Source organism: Pseudopipra pipra, chromosome 8, assembly GCF_036250125.1.
Source record: "Pseudopipra pipra isolate bDixPip1 chromosome 8, bDixPip1.hap1, whole genome shotgun sequence".
In the NCBI taxonomy this organism is placed as follows: Eukaryota; Metazoa; Chordata; class Aves; order Passeriformes; family Pipridae; genus Pseudopipra; species Pseudopipra pipra.
In genome coordinates this window covers 29,629,879-29,643,933 of record NC_087556.1, presented here as the reverse complement: position 1 = coordinate 29,643,933, position 14,055 = coordinate 29,629,879, and the positions used below count along the sequence as shown (strand labels likewise).

At 34.8% G+C, this 14,055-nt stretch overlaps 1 protein-coding gene across 9 annotated transcripts in view; it reads right to left on the bottom strand.

Moving 5' to 3' along the window:
* The window catches only part of ATRNL1 (attractin like 1), a 466,156-nt gene that overhangs the window by 396,683 nt on the left and 55,418 nt on the right, over positions 1-14,055 (bottom strand). For all 9 annotated transcript variants that reach the window (XM_064663416.1, XM_064663423.1, XM_064663418.1 and 6 more), the window contains exons 7-8: positions 13,826-13,913; positions 3,849-4,104 (exon numbers count right to left, since the gene is read on the bottom strand). In XM_064663416.1, the coding sequence (XP_064519486.1) occupies positions 3,849-4,104; positions 13,826-13,913 (344 nt within the window). The remainder of the gene's footprint in view (positions 1-3,848; positions 4,105-13,825; positions 13,914-14,055) is intronic.

Below are 14,055 nucleotides of genomic sequence, written 5' to 3'. Positions count from 1 at the left end.
AGAAGGGAGGATTTGTATCTATAAATATAATTCAAAGACAATCCCAGGGAGGTGAGCTGCTTACATTAAACAAGTGAATATAAAACAGGCCACTGATACAGGTGGGCTATGAATTAGAATATGCCTAGTCACTAAAATTATAACCAATTTTCCAATGACATTGTGCTTGCAAGAAGTTAATCACATCCAAAGGTGTAACACCATTCTATCATCAAAGAATGCAAAACAAATGAAATAAGAAATAAAAGCTTTTTTTTTTCCCCAAATCATTTCTTTGTATGAAATAGTTTAGGATTGCCAAATCAAGGAAGCTCCAAATTTGAGCAATAGTAATTTTATAATTTAAAACAGAAACACTGAAATCACATTTTGAGATCAAGTTGTTTCTAAAAAAAAAAAGGTTGAAAAAAATTATATGCAGTAATAAACCCTGTAAAAATCCAAGGAAAGGTAGATACACTGGCCTGATCTGTCCTTACCACAATACAATCTTCAAATAGATCAGGTAAAAAGCACAAAATATCCAAGAAGCACCGTAGTGTGCCATCTTCATTTCATTGCATTGACAAATTTTAAATTTTTTCAAGCAACCATGAAATTTAAGCTAACTTACAAAAAAAAGGACACGTTACATCACAGGGTTGGTTTTTTTACATTATTTCAAATAAGCACTTATAATCCAAAGCAGTCTATAATCTACTTCTGAAGTCATAAAAAAAATCAGTCTAAAAAACAAAATGATATTCTGCTAATCCAAAGAAATCTCTGTCTTGTAAAGAAACAAAATAAAATCACAGAAGACTTATTCAGAAGTTTCTTAATATATAAGGAGCTTTTATAAATCTCTGCTAAAGCAAAACACTGTTGTTATATTCACCTTGAGACTCACATTGAGACTCTTAGAAGGTTTATGAGGTATTGCAAACCTAAAGGGAAATAAATTCTCCTGGGGAGTAACCCGGAAAAGCTTTACGGTTCAAGTTAGTAAAATCATTCACATAATTGCCATACCAGGATTTATTGGTTTCTCGAAAATCATAAGTCCAGGTATAGCAAGAAAGGACAACAGGAAGCCCTTTTGTTCCTGCAGCATCCACCATACATTTAGAGCAGAAATAAATTCATGTGCTTTTGCATGGTGAAAATCTGACTACAAACCATGTCCAATTTACTCCAGAATTTACTTCACTTTGATAGGAATTACTTTCTTTCCTAATCAGACAATGTCAATTTTCAGACCATGTACACCTTCAATTGACATGTTTTGTTAACAAGAAAAATGTACCTACATGAGAAGCCTGGGAATCTACAAACACTTTGCAACTTCTTTAGATGTTTCTTAACCCAGACTCCATGAAAGTCAGAGTCACAGTAACTAAAGTAGGCTTTAGCACTAGAATTCCACGTAAATTCCATGTATCAAGTTCATCAAAAGAACTGGATCACTAGAGGTTTTAGTTCATACGAACCAAAAGCTAAGCCGCCTCTTTCTGTGTCACTCTTTCTTTCAGTAGGCATTTGGTAAATGCTTGACAATAGCCTTCATTAGGACTAAAAGCCATAACTGATAACATTTAGAAAGAACAGAGCACTACAGTTTGAAATTTAAGGTATCATATGTTTTTAAAGCAAGTAGAGAGAGAGAACATTGGGTTCTTATTTTTCTTTCTATAACGTCACAAGCCCTTATTAATATCATTTTTTTTTCCTATTCAGGTGAGTTCACAGCAATACTTCTATCACTTCTTATGTCTTTTAAGTTTGGATTCAGAACTGCTGAAGTCTCCCCAGAAAATAGTCAGTCTTGGTTCAAAACCACCATCTGGAATTTTATGGTTAAAAATAATCCTACACCTGCAAAACTGTAGATAAATGCTACAGTCAATACAGAATTCAGGAAAATTTACCAAAATATTCATTTAACTTAGACAGGAGGGAAAGGAGGAAGATGCAATGAGGTAAAATGAAACATGAGAATTATCCACAGCAGAAGTGGTTCAGTTACAGCACACAGACCGTGATCTGCAAAGCCCTGCATGCCCCAATAATCAATCCTTCATCAGATGAGTAGATTCACTGAAATCAATGGGTTTCCACATTAATACCCTATATTGTTACAAGTTCCCTTTATATTTGATGTAAATGAATCACATTAACTAACTAAATTTCTCACTAGTACATGGTGAAAACAATCTCAAAAAGGAGACACAAAAATTTGAGAATAACTGAGAACCATAATAACAGACAGAAGTGCTTTCTCTTACTCAAAGCTTGTCGCCACGGTAGGAAAGGTTTTGGGGGTTATTTTTTGTGTTATATATGCTTAGTTATTGTCTGTTTTATTAATCCTCCACAAACAGAGTTGTAACATTAAAAAAAATTAAAATAGGAACAAGTTGTCCATTTCAACCATAAGGCCATCAATAAAATCACCCAGGCAGAAAACTTTATACTACAAATCATGTTCCCTTCTTCATAGTTAAACTAACCACAGTAATAAATGAGAATAAAATTGGTACTTCTACTCCATACTAAATAAGCAGCAGCTGAAGAAGCAAATAATTTTAAGTTCCAACAGACATTACAGTGTATGAGCTTGCAGAAAACTAGAACAACACATTGTTCTCTTCAAGAGGAAAAAAAAAATCATCTTTGGTAGGTTAAAAAACCAACTCTCTGAAATTAAGGTTTTCCAAAAAATGGTCTTTTAATGGTTTTTAATTTCAAAAAATTGTCTTTAAAATCTTAGAATAATGTTGAGAACATCATTCTAATACCAGAGTTTTATAGTAGTTTTTATGCAGTTAAATCAAAATTTTTCAGTGTGGATAAAGCACATCATGGTGCTCTTCCTCTTATTACCATTCACTTTTATCATTTTTCAACATTGTTACAAAATTTCAACACTGCCATCAGAAATAATGCAAGGGAGAATAAGAACCTTATCAGTTCTGAAGGGACTTTGCCAACCTATAAATCTGCTTAAACAGTGTCTATATACATATGCATACATGAAAAAAAAGTTAAGTGAAACAACTATATTTTAAAGCATTATAACTGTTTTTAAGTATTACTCTGAAATTCTGTATTATGCATTCTGTGATTGTACAAATAACTAAAGGACTCAGATTAATTCAATAGAAAAAAGGAATCAAAAAAAGTAGGAGAGGATTATAATTTGAATTAGTGGGCATATAAGTATTCCTAAAAACTTTTCAGGTGTAGAATAACTTTTCAAGTTATTCCATTGAAATAATACATTAGATGTATCATATATATGATAAAAAGATTTCTCTTGGTTTATTTAATTCTAGCATTTAAAATCACCCCTAGGAACAGCTTGTGGTTTGCAGAAAACTAGTGTTCCTTTGCAATTATTTCCTCTAACAGCAAAGTGTATATACTTCAGAGAGAACCCTTTATACAATGATGAACCAAGTTGTGATATTTAAAAAAAAAATCAGAATGAAAATAGAGCAACCTTAAAGAGCATCCAAAATAACTACATTATTGTTGGTTTTGCTCTTCTACTCTAGGGTAAAAACAGTAAGTCTGTGTTTAAAAAGATCACAAAAATAACCACTGCATGGAATTTCTGGTTTCAAATTTCATCCCCTTTGGAGTACCACAACTGTGTACACAATAATACACAGAAAAAGTCATGGTGCTCCAAACATGTATGAAATGCTATTGCTGAACAAGAAATCTGCTCTACATGATTTGAAGGAAAAAAAGATGAGGCTTTATTTATTTTGCAAAATACATACTTTTCTTTCTGAAAATAGGAGTGATATTGACTTGAAAAATAGTACTTTTTATCAGTATATGATAAAAATTATTTGACTTACTGATGTAGTATTCTTGCACAATGCTTGTGTAACCATATATGGAAGAATATCCAAAAATTATAATCATAACCACATCTCTGCTGTCCAGCTCTACTATGTGTGCTGAATGACCTTCCACAGCATATTGCTGGCCATGTACAAGTACTGCAGGAGTTCTGGAGCTCCATGTTTGACTGTGTATGTTGAAAATCCACAGTTCATCAGTAACATTGCCATTATTTGTTTCAATTTTGCCTCCATACATGTAGATGTCTTCCTGTAAAAATTGGAAGGGAGAGAGGAGAAAGCACATAATGGATTACAGAAAGATAACATCTGAACTGCATACTCCTGTGCTGTGCAATATTTCATAACTGAGCTATCTGATTTAAATCTTCACATTTAATCTTACATTAACCAGCTCGATATCAGACAGTAATCCCAAACAATGATATTTAAACTAAGCCAACAATGATAAGGAGTCCATTTCTCTGAAAAATAAACCCAGCCATGAAAATGACACCAAAATGAATCTCAAACAGATTACTTCAACCAGAAAACCTTTAATTACATGCCTCTTCTAATTCAAACTGCAGCACTCTATTTTGAAAAAAGCTAAACAGAAAGGTTATTATACTGTTTTCTTAAGGAACCATTCATAGAATTAAAATGTGATTTTCCACACACTCAGTCTATAGGGATTTCCATTAGCACATTCTCTCTCAACAGCAAAGTAACTTAAATTCTGAGAAAACTCACAGTCATCAGAACCCAAAGAAAAGGGACAATGTGTGTATGGAATCATAGAATGATCTGGGTTGCAAGGGGCCTTAAAGATCACCTCATTATAACCTCCCTGCCATGGGCAGGGACATCTTCCACAAGCCCCGTCCAACCTGGCCTTGAACACTTCCAGAGATGGGGCATCCACAGCTTCTCTGGGCAACCTGTGCCAGGGCCTCACCACCCTCACAGGGAAGAATTTCTTACTAATATCTAAACAAAACCTGCCCTCAGACAGTTTGAAGCTATTCCCCCTTGTCCTGTTACTCCATGCCCTTGTCAAAGTTCCCTCTCCAGCTTTCTTGGAGCCCTTTTAGGTAGAGGAAGGTGCTATAAGGTCTTCTCTTCTCCAAGTCGACAGCCCCAACTCTCTCAGCCTGTCCTCTTAGAGAGGTACTCCAGACCTCTGATCCCCTCAGTGGCCTTCTGGATTCACTCCAACAGGATCATGTTCTTCTTATGTTGGGGGCCCCAGAGGTGGACACAGTGCTCCAAGTGGGTCTCACAAGAGAGGAGTAGAGGGGCAGAATCACATTCCTCAACCTGCTGGTCAGGCTGCTTTTGATGCAGCCCAGGATGCAGTTGGCACTCCTCTTGAACACGTCTGCTAAAATCAAATCCCATAGGGGAGTTACTTTGAGTTCTTTTTAAGGGATGCAAAACAGCTTTTGCAGCCATCGTGAACCATGTACCTCAAACAGCAATGCCATCTGTTCTGATAAGTAATGAATGATTTACTTAAATATTGACTGAAATCAAATCCTACTAAATGTCACTTCATCTAGAGTTGCAAACCAAGGTATCCAAAGTCACAGAGCAAATTCTAGCATATTGGCTTCACAGACTTGCTCAAGGAGAGTTTATAATGCGCAGAAAAAAAAACTGCCTCCGGTTCTAAGAATGATCCTTAGTCTTTGCTAGAACATACCAGAATCAAATCCCATTTGCATGGTGTTTGTACAGTTGGCAGTCGTCTTCTGCATACTACCATATAGTTTACATTAAATTCAGTCTTACCAGGTTTAAATTAAAAAAATTAATCTTTTTTTTTTTTAAAAAAGGAAGCTGCAAGTTTAGCACATCTGGCTTGGCATGAAATACTGAGCCTCAGATAAAGAGGCTGAAAGATAAAGAAACTACCTAAGAATTTTGTATCAATCATGTAGAAATTTCAGACTTATGGTACAAGGAACTGATGATTTGCTTCAGTGCAACCAAAACTTTCCAATAAATGTTTCCATTTTCTCAAATCATGTTTTTCCCCCAAGAAAACTACTTCAGTGGAAACTTTTGATGAACTATAGTGATAGAGAAAGATGACAAAAGGTATATGATCTGTAAATATTTGACTGTGCATTGTGGGCAGAGAGGATGGCAGCTGAAGGCAGGAATGATAAGATAAAAGGCAGGATTTCAACAAACTAGTTAAATCACATTTCCCAAGAGAAGAAAATATGCATTTGATCTAGTATTTTTCTTACAGGGTAATGACTGACATAAACATTTTGACCAGCCAAAGTAAGACCAAGAGAATAACTCAAATACAAGAGAAAAAGTAAACCGTCACAATTTGAATCCTGCCGGAGGAATCAATACAATTTACAGCAGTGAAATTCCTCCTAACTTCTTCATCTTATTGATACCATTATCTTCTTTGTTAAATACCCAAATAATTAAAATAAAATTAAATTCCTGGTGGGAGAGGGTAAAAAAGAGGAAGCCAGCCTCTTCAGAGTGTTTTCCAGTAAACTGACAAGAGGTGATGGGCACAATTTGGATTACAAGAAATTCAATTTACAGGCAAGAATAAACATTTCTCTTTTTTTCAGTCAGGATGGTCAAGACTGGAACTGCTTGCTCTGAGATCCTGTGGAACTGAATGCCCTTGGAGATATTCAAAACCCAACTGGAGCATGTCTGGAACAACCTGCTGTAGTTGACCCTGCTTTGAGCAGAGAGGTTGGTTAAGATGGTCTCCAGAGGTTCTTTCCAACCTCAACTAATCCTTGTGAGTTTGTGAAAAACAAATTTCTAATACAAGCCCACCTCTAAAAAGCCTCTTCCCTACTTAATTTTCTGTTACAACCAATAACAAAAATAAGCCATTCGATGATTGTGAACAATATCCAAATTATAAAAGTAAAAATAGTTTCCTACTAAAAAAAAAAAAACAACCAAACAAAAAAAGTACACACACAAAAAACCACAAACAAAAAACCCCCAAAACAAAAAAAAACAAACCAAACCCACCAACCAAGCAAACAAAAAACCAACCAAACAAACAAAAAAAACACAAAAAACAAACAACAACCAAAAAAAAAAAAAAAAAAAGAAAAAAAAAACCAAAACACAAAACCCCACCTTGAAAAGTTTCTTACTTAGTGCAACTAAAGAGATGACACAGGAAAAATTATAGAGTTCTGGTAAATCTGGTAAAATGGCAATCAGCTTAGCAGCCTGAACTCTATAATTTGAGGGCAAAACTCTTTTAGAAGTCCAGGAGAGAAAAAAAATCTTACAGTGTGCATTTCTCCTTAGTTACAGCAATGAAGAAATTGAGGCTCTACATGAAAGCACTGATTTCTGTAAATTAATAGATCTTTCAAATCCAAAAATAAATCTCTCTTTAAATGAGTAACCATTAATTAATATGGCAATTTTTCCATTTGAAATTTCATAAAAACTGAAAAAGTAACCCCCAGAATTTCCACAAAATAGGTAAATGGATATTTATTTTTAATAGTGATAAAAATTTAAAAATTTGCAAAAATGACCTGTGATCCAGTATGTTTCATGTTCCTGACTTCTAAGGCCATGTACTTGCAACTGCTGAAACAATCATGCCCAAACACTATCACTCAGCTTTTGCATAACACCTTTAACAAGTCTTCAAATCCCTTGACAGAGAGATTTTTTCTCATTTTACGTTGAGAAAAAAAATGAAACAGGGTAAGGAGGATAGTCAAAAAGATCACCAAAAGAGCAAGTAAGAACACTCACTCATCTGTCCCAGACAACAGACTATCCAGCAGACCACAGTAACTCTTCTATATCCTTCATGCTGAAGCCTGAACAGACAGCCAAAATCATTACTTCCTTTGACCTTGGACAGGTTGTCTTCCCTACACCGTATTTCAGTGTTAATATTGATTTTATATTCCATATAAATGCAGTAATTCAAGACTTCTAAAACTTCTTATATTTTTATTCCTTAGACTTCACAATTTTTCACTTTTCCTAAAAGAACAATACTTATCAACTGCTCTGACTGTACCTGGGAATTACACACTGTTATGCAAATTCTGCCTGCATTCCAAAAGAACCTTATCTGGTAGTTACCACTGGAAGAAAAAAAGTATAAAGAAAATGCAACAAAAGGGTAATTTATAATCCATTTCTAATGAATTGGAAGCAAGTCAATAATGTTAAAATAACCACATCATTTTCATTTTGTATTTCCTAACTGTATCATGGCTACATGGAAATTAGTTTTCTGCCATAATTCTTATATAAATCCAACCTGTTCTTGAGGAATTGACCAAAGAAATGCTACTCACAAACCACATGAATAGTCATTCTCTCTTTTCTTGAAACAGAATTATCAATCTTTTTTCTCCTGTAGACTGCATCCATGCATTACTATAGAAACTAATTTTATACATACTAACAGGACTCTAAAATTCATCAGAACTTGTTCTCTATACTTTCACCTGGAATTACTAAAAGTTTAGTCAAATCTTTACATCATTAAGAAATGTCTCATATCTTTTTTCCAAGCAAAATATAAGTCACAAAAAATGTCATCTGGCAATAATTCATCCATCACAATCCTCTTTTCTTCATCCAACATGTGTCACCTCGTTAGGACTGTCTAATACCTCTGCCTTTCCCCAAACTGTTAGCTCCTTGAATACGGTAACAATATCAAGAACATTCTATCCATTATATCAAAAGAAAAAGATTAATTACATTTCTACTCAATCCAATAATCCTCCCATTAGATCAGGACTGACAGACTGGAGGACAGTCTTCACTTAACTCTTTCTCCTGCAGCCTGAATTAATATTCTTAGCTTATTGTGAAACTATATCTTCGCTGAATAAGAAACTGATTAAGTTACATGAGAAGCATATTATAATCTAAGTTCCTAGCAGGACCAAATTCAAGTTCAAGACAGTACATACTGCAGCAATTTGTATGTCAGGATGTTACCTTAATCGAGAACACTGCCACATTATGTCTTCATTATTTGCAGTTTTCCACATGGTTGCTGGGTATATTTAAAGGTATTAATTAAGCTGACGATAGTTGGATTTCACTTTCAAAGTAATTGGAATAAAATCTTGAAACAACAAATGAAAAATATTGCACTTCTACATAAAGAACCAATCACTTGATGAATTAGGTCTGGTTAATCAAAGGGAACACTGAATAGACTTTTGTCCAGACTACATGCAGAAGTGTTATGACAGCTCATCTTACCTATTTCTCATACTTTCGAGCTCTGCAAATCAGAACTAGAAAGCAAATTGTGCACAAGATGTAATTAAAAGTATTGAAACAATAAAACTAGGTAAATCAGTGGTACAAACACCTACTAATAAAACAGGCAGAAAATCCTTTGAAATTCCTAGTGCTGCTCAAATTATACTACAATAGCCAACAAAAATAGGCTTTAAAAGACTAACAATAAAACAATTGGCGAAAGATTTTATCTCACTCATATTAAAGGAGGAAAAGTTTTTGCTCTTTTTTGCTTTGTTAATGCTAGTTTTTGATAAGACTAATAAAAAATATCACAAGATATGTAGACTCAACATCAATACCAATTATTTGAAAAAGGAATCAAAATAATACCCTTTTTAAAGAAAGTTTTAAAAGTAAAAGTAACATTCATAAAACTCCAATGAGTTTAATTTAATTCAACTACATATAAAATGGCTTGTATACTGTAAAATATCTTTATTATTACTACTACATCAGCCTGTCTGCTTCATTTCTATTGCCAGTCTCGAAGGAAACAAATCTCAACGCCCAGTCATCCTTCCATTGTCTTGGGGCTATTAGGAAAAGTTCAATTACGAGACCAACTTCTGTGATAAAACCACAAACTCACTACTGAGTAAATTCCCAGCAGTGACCATATACACACCTTGTAGGGAACTCCCTTTCTACTCGATTCCAGTGATTTTGCAATTTACTCTCTAACTCCCTACCTAGTCACTGTTTAGCAAAGCTGTATGTGCCTACTTTAAAAACCTCACATTTCCTTCAGTATCTTTACAACCCTATTTCTTACATAAATTATTTTGAAGTATGTTGATATTTTCAGTACCAAGATGCCTGGACCTATATACAATTTCTGAGATACAGTAGAACCAATTGCTAACAAATAAATAGCACCTTTCCAATAACCAGACTAAAGAGGCACCGAAGGTAATACTAAGAGTTTAGTTGGTCTCAAAGCAAGAGTACTTTTATACTCTCTCCTCTACAAATGCATAAAAAGCCTTAGTCACTTATTAATAACTATACATCAGTGGAAGTCTTCTGATCTTTTTTCTTCAGAATAAAGAAGAACGGTACTTCAATTTTAACTAAAGAAGCTTTCTGAGAGAAATAGGCACAGTAACTTATTTCATTCTCCACAGAGTCAATCACATGGTTTCACTTTTTACCTTGCACCACAATCAGGCAATGCTAGCTCTGCACTCTCACTCCAGCCTAGCACTAGGCTTTGAAATCTCAGGAGCTCAAGTCAAAAACTTAATCTAATTTCTTCTCTGTGGATATTTTTTTTCTCTCAACCATAAAGGAAACGTTACACAATTACTAATATGCAGCTCAAAACACAGCTCAAAGCTGCCATCTTTAGGTATTATGTTCTACTACTCTTCATTGTAAACTATTTTTCTGGTTTTTCAAGAGACTGAAGATCTAAAAGGAAAAACATCAAAAGTTTATCCTAGTAAGCTAATTTAAGAACTTATTGCAGGAGGATATATTTCTTCTACTTGCATGGTCAGCTTCTTTTGGCCTATGTAATTTTTGACATTTGACATAATCACTAAAATCAGCATATTAGTTAATTATTTCACATAAGTTCTTTATTAGTGAATACTGATTGCTAATTTACATGTGTCTTCAACAACAAGCAACATCTTCTTCGCTACACACTTGCTTGTAGCTTTCATTATTGTTAACAAGAGTTGCATTTCCTCACTGAGACCCAAAGAGATTTCTGAATTAACACAGGTCTATTATATTTAATATTTTCTGGTAAAAGTATTTCTAGAATGGAATGTCTGAAGAAAATATTAGCACTGTCAAATAAAAAGGTGAAATGATATTTTAAGCCTTTCTTCTGATCTGCTAAATGATACATTACTCGCATGTTTCTGAACTAGGAGGTCCACATTCTACAAGAAGTGTAGATAACCAAATATACCAGTCAGAAAGATCTGAGCTTTCAAAGAATAGATAATGCATTAGTAATGAATCAGGGAACAGATGAGAAGAAAAGCAATTTTTGAGTTGATGTCGGGGCATCCACAAAATCTAGTTCATATTGCTACTGAAAACACCTCTACAATATTAAACATGCCATGTACAGATTCAACATCTCTGGAAGAACAACAGATGCCAGGAAAACAAAACAAAATATCCACCCACGCCTTCTATTCTGCTTGACTTCACAGGAAGCACTATACAAAAGGAAGACCCAAACATAAAAAGAAACTAAAATGTACAACTAAAAGGGTAAAATCTTTAATGACAATATGAAGACATTTCGAGGACATCTGCTCAGATCACATGAATGCTTCCTATTTAAAGAAAAACCCACAAAATTTCCCATTACAAATAACAAAATAAAGCTCAACTTAGCAGAAGGATAATGGAGACTTAGAAGAAATAAAGGCTTTTCGAAATACAGGTTCAAAACTCCAGAAGACTAAAACAGACACACATAAAGGCAAGGCATGAAACAGTTTAATGAGCTACCTGCAAAATTTATATCAAAAGTACTAATATATCATTTTTCAAATGCATTAGCAATACAGCCAACTAGATACTTTGTGGTGCCAACAGGCAGTCTGAATGAGTATTCTGAGAAGATAAAGCCATAGCAATAAAGTGAGGTTAACTTTTCCACATGAGTCCTTCATGGCAGACTTCACAGGTATTTCCATAACAAAAATCAAAAACACAAGGTTAAAGTAGTGGGGGAAAAAAATGGCAAAAAAGTCACCAGGATTAGTTCTGAAGGAATTTAAGAATGAAACAGCTGACCCCTGTCTGTAGCATGTAAATTCCTGCTTAAAAACAGGTCCATACCAGAAGACTGATAAGGAAGAGGCAGAACGGCCAGAATTCAGTGAATAAAGCAAGCAAATTGAGGAAAATGCTATGAACTTCTGAAAAGGGAAGCTATATCTTGCAAATCATTGGCTTTTCCTGAAGGAATCAAAGGTTCACTTGACACATTTATCTAAAATTTCCAATGGATGCTTCATAACATTCCTCATGCCCTAAAGAAACTAAGATGCCCTGGGACAAGCAAGGCAGATAACACCAGGCTAAATAAGTCAATAAAGTTTGGGAGGGAAAAAGTAGTTACTTCTTAAATGAATAAAGGTCATTAGTGGTGTCCCACAGAGATCTACAATTGGGATTTATTTGTTCAATATACTGAAAAACAAGTTGGCAGAGGTATGAGAGGAAAAATGGCAATGCTTTTTGACAATACTGTGTTACTCAAAATAGTTGAGGCAATGGTCAAAAGCAAGGAATTGCAGAAGAATCTCCTAATACCGAATGTGCAATACAAGAATAAAAAAAAGGGTAAATTAATGTTCATGTACGTAAGCATGAAAATATGCATATGTGAAAAAAACAATTTTAAGTCTTTACAGGGGATGAGTCAGGGATGGGTTTTGAATTGACTAGAATGAGATCTTGAGGTTATAACTGACAGTTCTCTGAAAATACCAGTTTAAAGCCAACAGTAGATTTTCAAAAAGCTAAAATACCCTGAAGAACTAATAGAACAAATTAACTAATTCATTGATGTCAATCTCTGAGGTAAGAATACACTAAAGACTGTGATTTCCCCTATCTCAGAAGGGATATAACAGAATTAGAAGAGGTAGAGGCAATGACACAATGTTATCCAAGGCATGAAATATCTTCCCTATAGACGATTATTAAAAATACAAGAAATTATCAGTTTGAAAAAGAAATGATAGAGAGAGGATGTGATGAACTTACAGAAAATCATGAGTAGTACAGAGAAAATAAAATGGAGATTAAAAAGTGGGGATTATCAAAATTAAACCATCTAGTATCAGTACTCAAAAGGTGGTATTTCTTGAAAAAATACACTGGAATTCTTAGGCACTGGATGATATCAATGCTAAAATAAATATATGGTCCAAACATTTGGAAAAAAATAAACTTATTCATATTTTTTTCACTAAAATACTACCTTATTTTAGGAAATCCCAGCTGCAAAATAGGACAGTATTCTGAGGAAGCTTGTGTACGTTCCTGTCATTTTTCCTTATATTCTTCCCTAGGCATTTGCTGTTACCCAATGTTCAAGACATGTTACCAGGCGAGATGAACACTCTGGTCTGACCTGATACAATCCTTTTTGTCCTTCCCTGCTGGAGGTGTCTTATGCAAACAAATGAAAGTTTGTGATACAAGTTCTGTAGTTCTCTGTCACAGTTAACAAGTTTGTCATCATCTGTAGCTTGTCTCCCTGATGGATACCTCAGGCATATGTTGTAGCCTTCTCTCCAGTCCTGTCTCCTTGTGCTCCTGACCGAAGAGTTCCCGGACCCGGGTCCGGGATTTGGCAGCCACATCTTGGGGCTGCCAAAGGACCCTGTTACCAGCACTTGGCTCAGACCTTGGGGATGGTGCCTGGTCAGCAAGAACATTGCCCACAATTCCAATTATATCACACACACACACCTGCTTTTTATTGGCAGTTTAGCTCTGAGGATCGTGGTCAAACAAGTGACTTAGATCTATTGCACAACCTCTGTCCAAAAAAAGTGCAATACATCTAAGTACTGAAGAAAACACTAAAACAAAATACTTATGGACTAGAAATTAAATTGTCCTCAAAAAGTCACGGGGAGTCATTTTAAGATCACTGACAGCACACACAAAGAAATTCATTATATAGAATGCTGAAGAGTCCATACCTGATACAAAGCAAGAGTGTGCCCGTATCTCTGGAGTGGCCCTTTGGATACAGGTACTACATTCCATATACTGCTTTCCAAATTGTAGCTAGAAGAGAAATAGAAGAGTAAACATTTTGCACCTGCAGAGAAATAGAGGGGTTTGTATGTTCAGACTAACTTGTGTTTGGCAGACTTGATCAGTCACTATGTCTCTGACATGGTAGTTTGTTTGCAGCAGTAACATGATC